The 16,350-nt window shown below is 47.9% G+C and overlaps 1 protein-coding gene across 6 annotated transcripts in view; it reads left to right on the top strand.

Annotated features, from left to right (window-relative positions):
* The window catches only part of EXOC6B (exocyst complex component 6B), a 353,199-nt gene that overhangs the window by 63,649 nt on the left and 273,200 nt on the right, over nt 1-16,350 (top strand). For all 6 annotated transcript variants that reach the window (XM_074821745.1, XM_074821746.1, XM_074821743.1 and 3 more), the window contains exons 4-6: nt 559-649; nt 758-803; nt 7,506-7,710. In XM_074821745.1, the coding sequence (XP_074677846.1) occupies nt 559-649; nt 758-803; nt 7,506-7,710 (342 nt within the window). The remainder of the gene's footprint in view (nt 1-558; nt 650-757; nt 804-7,505; nt 7,711-16,350) is intronic.

Genomic DNA, 16,350 nt, shown 5'->3' with positions numbered 1-16,350 from the left:
ATCCATGACCTGCCCCTTGGAAATAAAAGAAACAAAAGAGTTTTCTTGTTGTATGCGATGGCTGATCCTTGTTTTGCCCTTGTCCAGATGCACAGGTTTTCTGTTAGAGGCTGAGCATTTAAAAACCCGTGTTAGTTTGTGATGGTAAGAATCCCCCTGGGAGCGAGCGGCCACATCCTGTCTTTGAGAAGAACTAGAAAAGAGAAGCTTGGAGGGGGAGTAGGGAAGAGATGAATAAAATAGGAAAGGGAAATAATTTTTGGAATTCGCAGGACGTGTTACAAGGCTGGTATTTTGACGGCTTTGGTTTTGCTGCTTGCTTACTTGCAATTAGGCTCGGGAACGCTTCTGCTACTTGATTGAACAACCCGAAGCTGCCAGTCCTCCCTGCTTCAGCAACGCTCTGCAGCACTCGCTGAGCTCTCCGGTTATCAGAGCAGGCTTTGGTGTCAACCTACTGTTTGGATGGTCATGACAAGTGCAAAGCAGTTTATATCCTCTCTACTCCGTCTGTTTACTATTCTTAGTGAAACTTTTTTTTTCTTTTCTTTTCCAAAGTTGATAATAGCAATGGAAGAGCTGAAGCAATGCCGATTACAACAGAGAAATATTTCAGCGACGGTTGATAAACTAACGCTGTGTCTTCCTGGTGAGGAATCCAAAATTGTTCTTTATTTGTACAGCTGTTTATTTGAATTCGCATCTCTTTGTTTTGTGCTTGTGTCTCAATGCTTGTGTGTTTTCCTTCTCTTTCCAGTCCTGGAGATGTACAGCAAACTGCGAGAGCAAATGAAATCTAAAAGGTAAATTTTACATAGACCGGTGTTTTTATTAGAAGAGTTGAAAAGCACCCGTTGGGTGCCAGAAAAATTAAAGAGGTTCTCAAAATGTAGGACTTCAAAATCAGCCTTTCCAAGTGAATTTACTGGATTTCTGGCTGGTATCTTCATGGTCCTGCTCAGCCTCCTGTGGTACAGCCTAGAACTGGGATTGCAGCAGGCTCTGATCTTGTTTTGTGTTGGGCTTTTAGGTGGATGTTCACTTTTTTTCAGGGAAGCTCACTGTTGTGATGCAGCAATCAATGCATGACTTGGTACTTAGGTGTTATTAACTAAATTTCATTCTATGAATGTCATAATCTAAAGCCTGATATAATCTGAGAGAATCCGATGGATGTTACAGAGAGATCTGGCCAGGCTGGAGCGATGGGCTGAGGGCAACTGGGGGAGTTTCACTAAGGCCAAATGCCGGGTGCTGCACTTGGGCCACAACAACCCCCAGCAGCGCTACAGGCTTGGGGAGGAGTGGCTGGAGAGCTGCCAGTCAGAGAGGGACCTGGGGGGGATTGATAATGAGCCAGCAGTGTGCCCAGGGGGCCAAGAAGGCCAATGGCATCCTGGCTTGTATCAGCACTAGCGTGGCCAGCAGGGACAGGGAAGGGATCTTACCCCTGTACTCAGCACTGGTGAGGCCGCCCCTCGATGAGTGGGTTCAGTTTTGGGCCCCTCACTCCAAAAAGGCCATTGAATGACTCGAGCGTGTCCAGAGAAGGGCAACGGAGCTGGTGCAGGGTCTGGAGCACAGGTGTGATGGGGAGCGGCTGAGGGAACTGGGGGGGTTTAGTGTGGAGAAGAGGAGGCTGAGGGGAGACCTCATGGCCCTCTGCAACTGCCTGAAAGGAGGGTGCAGAGAGGGGGGATGAGTCTCTTGAGCCAAGGAACCAGCGGCAGGCCAAGAGGGAATGGCCTCAAGCTGCGCCAGGGCAGGGTCAGACTGGCTCTTAGGAAGGATTTCTTTGCAGAAGGGGCTGTTGGGCGTTGGAATGGGCTGCCCAGGGCAGGGGGGGAGTCCCCATCCCTGGAGGGGTTGAAGAGTCGGGTTGAGCCAGCGCTGAGGGATCTGGTGGAGTTGGGAACGGTCAGGGTGAGGTTAATGGTTGGACTGGAGGATCTTCAAGGGCTTTTCCAACCTCAGTGATTCTGTGAATGGAAGCCAGAGACCTGAGAGACGTCATGTGGGATGGCAGGAGACGTTGGTGTGAAGGCATACGGCTTATTTTGGGGTAGAAAGAATTGTTTGGAAGAGTGAGCTGAACTAAAAGGACTTTGTGGCTCAGAAATCATGAGCTGTAAATCTAGGAATTTTTCCACCCTGCATCTGTTGCGATGCTGGAGGATGAAACCCCAGTCCGGGATATTTGCATGGCTGGGATCCTGGGGGATGGTTTGTTTAAGCAGCGTGGGATTTGGGAGGCGCGCTGCAGCCCTGGGGGTGGCAAATTGGGCAAAGAGCAGCTGCTGGGAGGAGGTCAGCTGAAAGCACAGCGGGCTCCGGCCGAATGCCACGCAGGGAGAGCAACCGGATCCGATGCCTGCTTTGAGCCTGCCATCCGTCACCGAAACAATACAGAAGAAACCAGATGTTTCGAACAAGGCGATAACTAATTGCATGGGCGTATTTTTACACTTCCCCTCCTGCCTCCGCTGATTTCTGTGGTCCTTGGACCTGGGAGCTTTGGGTAAACAGATAAGCGTTACTCCTGGAAGCTGGGCTGGCCGGAGGAGCTTTGGGGACCTGCTTTAGCCGTTCACAAAGCTCGCTCTCTCTTCCTGAGGGTGGCTCAGTATGGAATAGGGCAGCGTATAGTTTGTCCAACTGTTTTTAGTCTGTTTATGGGAACAGCAAGGGGCTTATCCGTTGACAGATGTGGGGTGGGGAGCTGGAGCTGATCATAGCATTGTGAACTTCTGAAGGGAATCCACATGCCGCTCGATTCCCTTGCTCTGGATAATGTTTCCAGGGTCTGCTTCTAAGAATTGCATCTCTTTTTTTTTTTTTTTTTCCCTTCACACCCCCACCCCCCCCCTTGGATTAGTTCATTTTGAAACAAATAGAAGTTGAAAGCCACATTTAAGGAAAATCTGAACCCTTGGCTTTTTTTTTCCCTCCTTCTTTCTTTGTCTGGTTTTGATGGCTTCATTCACTAAACGTAACACAACACATCAAATATTTTTGTGTCTGCACCCGGTCTCACTTATATATCATTTCATGATAGCCAGCAAGGGGGTTGGTTACTAGTGTGAGTCTCGGGTTTTGAGTACACAATCTCAGAGGAGGAATAGGTTTTGCATTTGGGGTAAATAAACTCAACTCTCCCAAGGTAGACAGAATGAGTTATGTGCTGTTTGCTGCGTGATGTTTATAAACTCAACGCAGGCATTTGCCAGATGCAGAATCTGTGGCTGTTAACTGGAACTGGAGATGGGGGGAACCCAAGGTCCAAACCCAGAGGAGTGACTGTGCAGCCAGCAAAGAGAAGAGATGGGGAGAAATGTTTCATCTTCTGTTGTCCAGAATTTGAGGAAGGGATAGAGCAATTTTCTCCCAACGGCTGGGATGCATGTGGCTGCTTGTTGGAAAGTGATGAGAGAGAAAAAAAATAAATCTCTGCCTCGAGAGATTCCTCCTGGTTCTGCAGGCCTCTGGAGGGATCAGTCTTTTTTTTACCCCGGGTCACTTGTCATATCCATATTGTCTCCAAGCAGTAAAAAATAAGAATGCTTCATCCTGCGTGTAGCTGAGAAGCCTCTGTAGAGCTGTATCCACCTGAGCAGGGCTTGGGTATTTCCAGAAACAAAAAAAAAGCCAGTTTTGACTCTGTTTTATCAAAATGCTGCTTCCCCTCCTCAGCAAACGCTCCCGTTTCCCTGGTGCCATGGTCCTGGGGGTACAAAGTGGGGCAAGAATGTGGGTCCTCAGCGTGGCTGATCCCAGGTGTCAGCATAAGGGATGCAGAAGCCCCCCAGATGTGTACAGGGGTCTGTATCAAGGCAGCAGGGCTTCGTCCGCAGGAATCGTGGGCCTCCGCACCTCGCACGAGAGTGGTGTTGAGCTTTCCTCTGCCCCCACGTGTTTCAGACTCTGTTTTTGGCGGGCAGCTGGGGACCCCACCAGTGACCGTGTGCTGTCCCCCCCACAGCCACCTTTTCACAGCTTCTAGTTCAACAAACAATACCTTAAAATACAACAAACCTCCCCAGTGTGTGTTTATTCCTCTGGTTTAATTTCTGGCTTTCTGTGCACTCCTAAGTCTCTCTCCAGAGAGATTTATGTTTTATTGCAAATAGTTTTTCATACCTTGCCATAGTGTAAACACTGGCTGGGTTATGGGGTTAATCTGTTTGACTTCTGGTGTTGGGAACAGGACAGGCCACTTCTGGTTAAAACAACTCTCCTGTGGACCTGCCTGGAGTTCAGGAAGAATTATTTTGAATGGGGATTTGAGTGTCTGTTGTCTTGCAGTGGTGCTGATATGTTTCTTATGACTAAACACTTGTTCTCCCCCAAAAATTCAAGGTATAAGTGGCAGGTACTTGTGGTCAGGATTAATCATGGGTGTAGTCAGCTGAAGTTGCCTTAATTTACCCTAGAGGTGACTGTGACCTCATGTTAGTCTGAAATATGTTTTTACAGACCCTGGTAATGCTTCCTACATGATTCCCTGATATTATTTTTTTTAAACCTTTGACCAGACGTGTGATCATACCAGGAGGAGGGGACAGTCTCACATTTTAACATTGTCTTTCAGGAGAGTTCCCACATTACAGTGAATAGGCAAATCCTATGGATTCCCACTTCCCGCAGGGAAAAGAGGGGAGGGCATTTGAGAAAAATGATTTGCTTAGAATACTTTCCCATTTAACATCCTCTTTCAGGTTATGAAGGTGCTTTTATGCAGAAAGGTAGGATAAAATTTACGGTACCTTCCCTAAGGTCACTGGGCATGACCAGAATATAAAGGCGTGCGTTGTGCATAGGGGAAGAAACACTGGGATTCTTGTGTTCTAAAATTTATAAGGTGTATTCCTTTTAGAGTGGGGAAATAATTATTTTCAACATTGTGGAGATCACATACCCCAGAGATACAACAGTAGTTGCCGGAGAGGCAGGGGCTTTGTAGAAAATGTATCTGTTGGACCTGTGATCTGGGGTTTGCATCCAGGTTGTTTTCACCTCTCTAAATAAAAAGTACTTTGAGTGGAAAGTGTTTTTAATGGTGCTTAGCAGCGTTCGAACAGCTGGGAAGAAGGTGGGATCTGACTCCTGGTATGCACGGGGAAAGAAGTCCAAGAGCTCTCACGTCCAGGATCTTTACAGCAGAATGCTGGTAGCAGATACAGATATTAACACATGTTAGATGGTAGTTCATCAGTCTGTGGTATATTTGTCAAGTGCACCCTCAGTAAGTTTACAGAGGACACCCAGTTGGGTGGGAGTGTTGATCTGCTCGAGGGTAGGGAGGCTCTGCAGAGAGATCTGGCCAGGCTGGAGCGATGGGCTGAGGCCAACTGGAGGAGTTTCACTAAGGCCAAATGCCGGGTGCTGCACTTGGGTCACAACAACCCCCAGCAGCGCTACAGGCTTGGGGAGGAGTGGCTGGAGAGCTGCCAGTCAGAGAGGGACCTGGGGGTGGGATTGGTAATGAGCCAGCAGTGTGCCCAGGTGGCCAAGAAGGCCAATGGCATCCTGGCTTGTATCAGCACTAGCGTGGCCAGCAGGGACAGGGAAGGGATCTTACCCTTGTGCTCGGCACTGGTGAGGCCGCCCCTCGATGAGTGGGTTCAGTTTTGGGCCCCTCACTCCAAAAAGGCCATTGAATGACTCGAGCGTGTCCAGAGAAGGGCAACGGAGCTGGTGCAGGGTCTGGAGCACAGGTGTGATGGGGAGCGGCTGAGGGAACTGGGGGGGTTTAGTGTGGAGAAGAGGAGGCTGAGGGGAGACCTCATGGCCCTCTGCAACTGCCTGAAAGGAGGGTGCAGAGAGGGGGGATGAGTCTCTTGAGCCAAGGAACCAGCGGCAGGCCAAGAGGGAATGGCCTCAAGCTGCGCCAGGGCAGGGTCAGACTGGCTCTTAGGAAGGATTTCTTTGCAGAAGGGGTTGTTGGGCGTTGGAATGGGCTGCCCAGGGCAGGGGGGGAGTCCCCATCCCTGGAGGGGTTGAAGAGTCGGGTTGAGCCAGCGCTGAGGGATCTGGTGGAGTTGGGAACGGTCAGGGTGAGGTTAGTGGTTGGACTGGAGGAGCTTCAAGGGCTTTTCCAACCTTGATGATTCTGGGATTCTGTGATATTATGGTGTATTCCTGTCTCCATGCCTCTGTCTTATGGTACCTCACTTCAAGGTGTTGCTGAATCTGGCAGCCCCACCGAGATGAGTCTGGTGTAGCCCCCTGCCCCAGGTCCAAGCAGGAGCGAGGCTGAGGGTGCTCCCAGCAGGCACCCACACAACACCCTGCACAGCACACACACTTGGACACCCACAGCTGGCTGCACAGCTCAACAGGCAGAAACTCTCTGCACTCACCAACAGCCTTGTCCTGTCCCGTTCTTGGGTGGGGGTGAAGGGGGTGCACACACACGTGCACCCAGAATATTCCTTCACCCAGGGAAGGGGTGAGAGATGGTTTTGGCTGGGATAGAGTTAATTTTTCTTCTTAGAAGCTTGAATAGTGCTGTGTTTTGTCTTCAGTGTAGGATTTGGGATGAGAAGAATGCTGATAACACACTGATCTTGTTGCCAAGAGATCAAGGTCTCTACAACTCCCCATGTCCTGTCTGTGTGCAGGTGCACAAGAAATTGGGAGGGGACACAGCCAGAGCCCCGGCCCCAAATTAGCCCATGGAATATTCCAGATCATGTAATGACATGCTCAGCATATAAAGGAGGGGTGGCTGGGAAGGGAGGGTTCTCTCTGGCTTCTAGGATTGGGATTGTGTGGTCTTGGAATTCCGGGATCGCTGGCTGAGAACGGGCTGGGTGTCAGTTGGTGGGTGGTGAGCAATCACATTGTGCATTACCTCTTTGTACTTTCTATTATTATTTTATTTTATGACAATTACTAAACTGTTTTTATCTCAACCTGTGAGTTTCCCTTTATCCCTCCAATCCACTCCCCACCACCCCAGGCAGAGGGAGGGTGAACAAGCGGCTGCCGCTCGAGTTCAAACCACAACTTCCCAAACGCTCTTCCCCTGCGTCCCACAACATGCCCCAAACCTGGCCCGGACCCCCTGGTCTGTGGGGTTTTCTGGAGACCTGCTCCCTGTTATGGGTGTCACCTCCATCCACAGGGCCAATGGCTCTCCTGGGGGGACCAGCGCAGGGGCTTTCTGGGGTTCCCCATGAGCCTTTATGCTCCTCTGTGTGCGTGCAGCGTACATTTTTTCCTCCTGTAACCTAATGCTGCTAATTGTGGCTGTCAGCTTTGCCTTTGTATTGTGATATGGTGCCCCAAATGTCTTTACTGAGGGTGCCTTTGTGTTCCTCTGCTTCCCTGTTTCAAAAGGAAAACGCTGTTTTTACAGTTACCTGGATGCTGAGGTCTATGTTCCTTTGAACAGAGCTGAGATTCTTCAATATATTGAATTATTTGCAGTTAATACACATTTTAGAGGGGAAGTGGGATAAAAATAGCCGTTCTTTCCACACCTGCCTTGCTTGCTTTCCCAGGCACTACCCTGCGCTGAAGACCCTGGAGCACCTTGAGCACACGTACCTGCCCCAGGTGAGCCACTACCGCTTCTGCAAGATCATGGTGGATAATATTCCAAAGCTGCGTGAAGAGATCAAAGAAGTTTCCATGTCGGACCTCAAGGATTTCCTGGAGAGTATCCGTAAGCACTCTGACAAGATTGGAGAGACGGCAATGAAACAGGTAGGACTCGTGTGTCTGAGGAGAGGAGGGAGGCTCACAGTGATGTTAAACAAAGTTCTACTATTCCAATTCCAAGGCAGTAAACTTAATTTTAAATACTGAAGTAATTTTGTTACTAGGTGAAGCAATGATTCTTCATTCCGTGTTTGCGACTAGAATTTTTATCTTCCGATTTTTTTATACCGTTGACAAGGGATGGTCTGTTTTTGTCGTCGTCTTCTCCCACCTGTATTTTGCCGTAGACTCTTGGTAGCCCAGAGCCTGGGGGGTGCATCGGGGTGTGTAACCCATGTTTTCCACTTAGGATAGGGGTATTTGTGCTGCTGTGCTTGGTGGCAACTGGAAGATCTGGAGACACCGGTGCTGATTTTTCAGGTTCAGGGTAAAGCAATAGAAGTTCATGCACTGACTGCAACTTAATTTCTTTTGCATCTTAAACTGATTTTCAAATAGTGGGTAAAATTTCATTGTTGCTTGCTTGTATTTGCCAAGCAGTTGATGTCTGTAAAGATGAATCTGATTAATTGAACATCCCCGTGCATGTATTAAACCAGAATTGCCTTTTCCCACTCTTCTTTAATGTTCTGGTTTTGAATTTCAATACAGTTTTTCTTATCACAGCCAGGGAGCATGGCTCACAGTGGCTCTTAAAAAGAACTTTGCTACTTTGATGAAATTCAAATCCGCTAGTAATGAAATGTTACCTCTCACGAGCAGTAAACCGCTTCCTCTGGTAGTGATTGATAGATTGGACTTGTTGATTTATGGCAAGGACTCTTGCTATAATTTTTCACAAGATGATAAAATTGTGCTGTTATGTTTATGGGTAGAGGTACAGGCAAGTTCAATTTTCTGTCTTATAAACACCATCCTTTCTCTAAAATGTTCTAGCTTGAGGATTTCTATTAATCGATTTAATTTACAGTATATCCTCTGCCTTACTGTCTTCTCAACCTCTTTCTGGTATTTTGGGAAAACAAACCAAGTCTTACGTTGTGTAGTAGAGCTATGGAGAGATGTTGTGCTGCCTCCGAGAGTTCAGCAAACTTTTTTGTTAGTTGTTGCATCGAATCAGACTAGTCTTTCTGAATCTCCAGAAAACACGCCGTGACCTGGACATCCTGTTGTGGAGCCAGATGTGCTCGGCGGGGATGTCTGCGATGCCTACAGGTGTTTTTGTGCTGAATTTACCCGATACGCCAGTTTCTAAAACAGTAATTGTTTACAAAAATACTCTGTTCATTATGGCAGCCAAACTTTTTAAAAGATCCTTCCTTGGTTGAGGTGGCTCTGTGGCTGGAAGGGAGTAAGAATTTCACTTGTCTGTTGGTGCCCAATTAATGCAGCAAATATGCTGCTTTAAATAAATAAATAACTTCTTTGTATCCTATTAGGGATATTTATCAATTATAGAGACATTTAAGAGGATGCAGATGTTGCGTCCTCTCCGTATAGTTTCCCATGTTGTTCTCCTGGTGCTGGGAGGGGTATTTAAACCTCCTGGCACCGTGGCTGATGGGTTTGCTGGGTGGGGAGAGATGTGCACCTCCAGCCCCGTGTCCTTGGCTGCTGAAGCAGACCAATTCTGAGAAATTCCCCAACATTTCAAAGAGCTTCCTTTGCTGTCTTTTGACTAGACATATTTTTGTAGCTTTATGCTTTCTGTCCCTTTCAAATCCATGGTGCATGTCTTCCCGTTCTTCACATCCCTCCCTTCTGCTCCTGGGGAGAGCTCACACCCTGCCTGAAGCTCTGTTAATTCTCCATCTCTTGCTCTAAAGAAATCTGTCTTTTTACAACAAACCTAAAAAAGTTGTAGTAGCCCATACTGGCATCTACTTTTCTGCCGTGGGCACTCTCCTGCTGTTCTTGCTCACTGCTTCTGACCCTTCCTCCCTGCAGTATTTGCCACCTGCGTAATCAGGAGAGGCACCGGGGGGTCGGTGGGGACTGGCTGCTCCTGCCCTACCCCAGTACAGAACTGGGGCCCAGTGAGTGAAACCAGCAGGAGCCAGGCTTGAAATTAGGGGCAAAAAAGCTGGTTCTTCATTCTGTGGGTGACAGACCCGTGGAGCTCCTCGTGCACAATTATCCACGGCCATAGGGCCAGGCTGGGCAAGTGTTTTGCTGTGTTTGGGGTGGGTTGCTAACTGAATGGTGCTTGATCTGCCAGCAGTGAGAAGCTGGGAGAAAACTTGAGGGAAGAACTTAATTTACCTGCCCTGTTGTTGTCACCTTTGTGGAGTCTGGCGTTTGATTTTGCAGTACTGGGTTATCTAAGCTCCTGGTCTGAGCCAGCAAGCAGCCATGCACCTGAATGAAACCTCCAAAGCATTTTGTAGCAACTCTTGCTTCTTTTTCCTCTCTGTTTGTTAGACTTTAGACTCTTTTTTTTTTTTTTTTTTAACTTTTTTACTCTTTACCTTTTGTCCTTCAGTGTTTATTTCAACTGCTAATGCTTTGAGCTTCCCTTAAGTTCATTATTTGTTCTTCAGTTCCGGATAGCCTCTCAGCCAGCACTATGGTCCCTGCTTTGACCTGAGCCAAGCACTCTGTTCCTTTTCCTTTCAATATTTTTCTACCTTACACACTTGCAGAATTTCCTCAGCATTTGCCACCTTCTGCCCAGTTCCCACCATTTTGGACTGTAAGGGTTTCTAAATCGAGGTCTAGGTTGTGGCAGATTTTTCTTGGGTCTGTTGATGTTGCCAGCACCTCTGTTACAGGTGCATCAGAGCTTCAGCGTTTGAACGTATCCAACAGAAGAATGGATACTCAAGTGGAAATGATTTTTTCCTTCCATGTAGACTTTAATTGGGCTGTTGCAAGGGAGTGTCAAAACAAGACGCACCAAGAGGCGAACGTGTAGATGTTTTTAGTTTGCTTACAGATGATACAGTGGAGTATACATCTTCAAATCCCAGTTTTCTGCTGTTTTATGAGAGCAAGGTGCAGACACTAGAAGGGTTTTCCTTCACCCTTTGTGGGAACAGTTATCTCTGAGGTTGGACTCGATGCCTTTTGAGCAGTAATGACATACCGCTCCCGCCCAGAGGCTTGGAGCGGAAGGTCAACTTGCCTCTTCCAGTTGCAAAAGCCGAGTTGGAAGCGCTGCTGGAATTTGAGCAAGGTGCTGGGTTTAACCCTACAAAAAGTATTGTGAACCGCTTCGCTGATGAGGGGCTGAAGCTTGCGGAACCTCTGGTTGCATTGGGGTCACTTCACGTCGTTTTGCCAAAAGCAAAGGGCAGGGTTTCCACGGCCAGAATTACCAATATCGCTTCTTGCGTCGCTGGGTCTTTTTCCTCAGTCTGTTGGCCGTGATTGATAGTCGCTCTGGAACGGAGCGGAGCTGGCAGGAGGCCTGGGAGAGTCAGGGAACTGCGATTGGCAGCTAAATACATTCGGTTTAAATTAGCATCATATAAATTCTTTTAAAATTGTTTGATTTCACCAGCGGGAATGGAAGAGGGCTTGATACAATGGGGAAAGGAAATCATGTTTTTGTAACATTACAAATCTGAGGCCGATGATGACAAGAGCTGAAAATTTCATTTTGTGATAATCAGAAGGATCTGTCTTGGAGTGCTCGGAGCCGTTGCTGCGTTTCTGGCCGGCAGTCAAGGATGCGGGGAGCTCGCTGGCCCCTCTCTTGGAGAGGAAGCCCGTGGTGGGGTGAAGTCAAGTGAGACATTCCCGGGGTCAGCTGGACGCGGGAACTGGAGGGATCTCACAGCGTGCAGAGAAACCTTATAGTCTCGCTGTACAAATGATGAGCTCTCATTGACTCCTTTCCTCATGTTTTTTTTTTTTTTTTTAAATCTGAATTTTATTACCTATGGTTCTGGGGGAATTTGCTGCGTTCCAAATATTGTTCTTAATTACGCGGTGCTCGAGCAGATGAAAGTAGCTCTGCGCATTTGAACTCCTTTTGGACTTTGGCCCTGTGAACCTGCGTGTGTGTTTTGTTTTTGTTGGTGTTTTTTTTAAAGATCTGAGTTCTGGGCTTGCCAGGAATGAATTACATCTTATTAACACTTGCTGATATCCGGTATGTGGTTTTATTATCTAGCTTAATGTCTAAAATATGCACGGCATGTGGAGGAGGTCACTTAGGATGGTGCTGCAAAGCGTCCAGGGTGAGCGCGGTGAATGCTGCTGTGCAGGAATAACCCATCCAAAAGCCATTATTGGATCAAGTTTGTCAGGACAGCCAAAATGTTCAGCGTGCCTTTCACATAGATGGAGGCAAACCAGCATTTTTTAAATTTTTTTTTTTTTTTTTTTTGGATCACTCGGATGCACTGTCAAAGCTGATGTTTACTTGGTGGTGATCTAGTATGAGGTTGAATGGGTTGGTGTTTCAATTATGCTTTTTAAGGTGATATTTACTCTTCTTGCCAATGGATATTGGTGTCTCTGTCATTTCTGAGCAATATAACGTGAGGTTTGTGTAAGTATATTTTCCCACAGTGGCAGAAAATATCAACTTGGTGATGCAAGCATAAACGTACGCTTAAAAAAACGAGGCAAAATGTTGCACAATGATGTGCACAACTAAAATGCTGATCTGATTTTGGTAGGAACACAGTTCTGACCATCAGCTGGAGAAGATGAAGCACTTCAGAGCATGGATTAACAGCAGCTCCCCAGAAGGAGAACTACGTCTCTGAAACCAGTGATTCAGATCTAAGGTCTGGATGACTTCCCTCGCTTCAAACGCTATCCCTGCAGGTCAGAGCGGACCAAGAACCGCTCACGTACAGCGGTGGGAGCGCAGCGTCCCACGTGCCGCCTCTCCTCTTCACCACGGCCTCTCGTGCCTGCAAATACCTTGGACAAAGGTTCCTAAATAGCACGTGGGTACGTGCAGCTGCCGCTGTACCGATAGGCTTTTCTCTGGTCTAAAAACATTCAGTAGCACAGGATCAAAATGCAGTTGGCCTTAGGAAGAAAGAAATCTCGTGGATGAGAAGTGCAGGAGGAGATTTATTCCCCCCCCCCCCCCCAATTACTTGCACTGGAGATGACAGCTGCTAATAGGCATTCCCTGTGACTGCTGGGATGCTGTGCTGCACGATTATGGGGCCACGCTAAGGCTGTTGAGCACCCAGCTGTGTGCTTCAATATTTTAGGTATGTCTGGATTTAAATTTAATTCTGACCTTGAGTTGCCTGGATTTATGATGATTGGTTTGGGGATGCAAGTTTCTTTGCATAGTTTGCTCTGCGCTACTGGTTTGTTCTTACAACTGTAACTGGATCTCAGTGTGCATTTTTACTAGGAGTACAGAGGAGTAGCTACGTGTTGGTGATGAGTCCTGAGTGTCTGTCAGTTGTTTTTAAATTTTGAAGTCATTTTGAATACATTGGTGTTGTAATAAAAATGCTACCATGTGATTTTTTTAAAGACTAAATAGAAAGCTTGCATTTTTTTTTTTTTTTAAAAATTGGCTCATGCACAAGCTGCCCTGTCTGCTTCTCTGCACAATGGCCACGTTAAAAACTGGGTGTGCTCGACTTGCCGGCACGTGGAGCCTGTTTCCTTGGCTTGCTGCAAGTGTGGTTTCAAGCACTTCCCTTAGTTTTTGGATCCCAGGATGGTGTTTTGCAATAAAGGTCAATGGAGCTGGTGCAGGGTCTGGAGCCCAGGTGTGATGGGGAGCGGCTGAGGGAACTGGGGGGGTTTAGTGTGGAGAAGAGGAGGCTGAGGGGAGACCTCATGGCCCTCTACAACTCCCTGAAAGGAGGGTGCAGAGAGGGGGGATGAGTCTCTTGAGCCAAGGAGCAAGTGCCAGAACAAGAGGGAATGGCCTCAAGCTGTGCCAGGGCAGGGTCAGACTGGCTCTTAGGAAGTATTTCTTTGCAGAAGGGGTTGTTGGGCGTTGGAATGGGCTGCCCAGGGCAGGGGGGGAGTCCCCATCCCTGGAGGGGTTGAAGAGTCGGGCTGACCCAGCGCTGAGGGATGTGGTGGAGTTGGGAACGGTCAGGGTGAGGTTAATGGTTGGACTGGAGGATCTTCAAGGGCTTTTCCAACTGAGATGATTCTGAAAAAAGTTTATCTTGTTGGCCTTTTTCCGGGTTTATCTAAAAAGATCATGGTAGTGATGGGGTTACATGAGAGTTAGAGGGTCCGTGGTTCCTGGATGGGGAAGTCAGGGTAAAAGGCAGCTTCATGCTGATGGTGTGTGCCCCAGAAACACGTGAGAAATGTGTTGGGGAGTTTGGAGAATTGAGGTGGGCAAAGCAGCTGGTGTAAAAATCAGCAGCGAGCTTGGTCTGTAAAGGCCACATGCAACGGCAAACACACCTTGGCCGTGCAGTACCGCTTCGCTGGTGATCCCTGTCCACAAAGGCAGGTGAGGCTGGTTCCTGTGCCCTGCAGTGGGGAGGTCTCCTGCTGTGGGTATCCCTCTGGCAGCAACCACGTCCCTTGGAGGCTGAGCCGGCTCTGGCCCCCGCTCTGCTCACGCGGGGCTCTCCTGATGCGGGTGGCTTTAACCGAGCTGTGAAAACACGAGAGGGTTTTGTCAGGCAGTTTATTTGAAATGATGGTGATAAGTAGAAACGTGGCATGTGGCAATTTCAGCATTATTGGGAAATCCTGTCCCCTCCCAATGCTTCATTTTAAACGCAAACACATGAGCGAGCGGTTCCCTGCGCGGCGGGGGACAGAAGGACATTTTCTCAGTCTCCAGATACTGCCCGGTGGCCTTTTGATGGCCCGGAAAAAATGTTTAAAAATGCAGTTTGTGTAGTGTTCTTAATTATCCCCATCCCAGACATTTTTTAACTTTATGTAATCTTCTGCAGCGCATATGGAAATTGTTTTTGCTTTGTATGCGTATATTTGAGTAAATTAGATTTTCCTGCCTTTCTCTGGCTGCGCCGCGCAGGGAACGTCCTTCTGCTGGGTGTCAGTGCTCTGGCAGCAGTCGATACTCTCCAAAGGTCGCGGGAGCCCCCGTGTAAGACTTTGTCTCCCCTGCCACGTGGGCTGGATCTGCCGGTGCCAAGTCTGGGCTTAACGCGTAGCGTTTGGAAGATCCCTGCATCCGCTTGCTCCGCGGGGACCCTGTTTTATCGACATGCCCCAGGACTTCCAAAAGCACCCTTAGATCTGAACTTCCCGCTGGTTTAAGCGGTGTCTCTTATTCCAGAGGTTTTTCTTTAACGAGCACAAAAAGTAGAAATAATGTTGTTTATTAAAAGTGAGGAAATTTTACAGTCTTGGATGCAGGCAGGAGAGCCTTTTGCAAAGGTCAGTCTGGTGGCTGGGTATGCGGTGACTATTTACACAAGGGAGTGGGGATAAGGGGATGGTGTTTTCCGCTTCTGGGCAGGTTTGTAAAGCAGAAACTTATTTTCTAGTAAAATTCAGTAACAAGACCTTCTTAATCTTTGATACTGCTGCTTGTCTACTTGTTATATTAAAGTATTATGAAAGGAAATACATCTTCTGGGGCTGTTTAGATTAGAAGTCTGATGGCCAGCTATGGTCTCAGCTAGCAGGTTTTTGGGGAAGAGGTTCACGGAACAGGCTGGGTGAAGTGGCGGTGAACTGGGATACTGTGGCCCGGTGGAGAAATGATTAATGCCCTCTGGTTAGCACATGTCGTACGAGGAGCGGCTGAGGGAACTGGGGTTGTTTAGTCTAGAGAAGAGGAGGCTGAGGGGAGACCTCATGGCCCTCTACAGCTACCTGGAAGGAGGGTGCAGAGAGGGGGGATGAGTCTCTTTAACCAAGTAACAGTGATAGGACAAGAGGGAATGGCCTCAAGTTGTGCCAGGGAAGGTTTAGACTGGATATTAGGAAGCGTTTCTTTACAGAAGGGGTTGTTGGGCGTTGGAATGGGCTGCCCAGGGCAGGGGGGGAGTCCCCATCCCTGGAGGGGTTGAAGAGTCGGGTTGAGCCAGCGCTGAGGGATCTGGTGGAGTTGGGAACTGTCAGTGTGAGGTTAATGGTTGGACTGGATGATCTTCAAGGTCTTTTCTAACCTAGACAATTCTGTGATTCTGTTATTGAAGAGAAGTGTGGCTGTTAGACCCGTGTGAGCTCGGAGATGCCTTCACATGCCTTGGTAAAAATGTTAATTGTTAGAAGCTGATAATGTGTTTACACCCGTCCTCTACCAAGAACGATGGATAAATAGGAGTGACTCCTGTTGGTTGCTTATCCTCAGCATCCTTTGCTTAACCTCTTTGAAAATTTCCTTGAGAAAACCGATAAAAAGATTTTTGTTTTGCCCTGGATTAAAATTACAGACAAATCTTTAATAAATCACTACTTTTTCATTAAGGCTTGGCCCTGAAAACTGTTTTCTTAGCAGCGTGTTGAACACCATCTCGATGGCGACCGGACTATTCACTTGACACTTCCTGTTTGATTTGGAAGCTTTTTGAGACAAACCCCTCGTGAAGTGTCTGCATTTCTTAACTCAATCCACCTGCTCTTTTCTTGACTCAGCAGCGATCGTGATGGGTTTTGAAGATGTAGATGTGAGATAGCCCAATGCCATTTAGCCGGAGCCAGCGTGGTGGCTTTGTCCGTGGGTCTGTCACCATCTTTTGTCCCCTGCTTTGTGTGTTCAGGCTGGAGCTCGCCTGCAGGAACCAAAGCGGTACCAGACGAGGTCTCTTA

The sequence above is a fragment of the Strix aluco genome, chromosome 4, assembly GCF_031877795.1.
Source record: "Strix aluco isolate bStrAlu1 chromosome 4, bStrAlu1.hap1, whole genome shotgun sequence".
NCBI lineage: Eukaryota > Metazoa > Chordata > Aves > Strigiformes > Strigidae > Strix > Strix aluco.
Note: the sequence above shows the minus strand (reverse complement) of the source record. Positions and strands in the feature narration are given on the sequence as shown.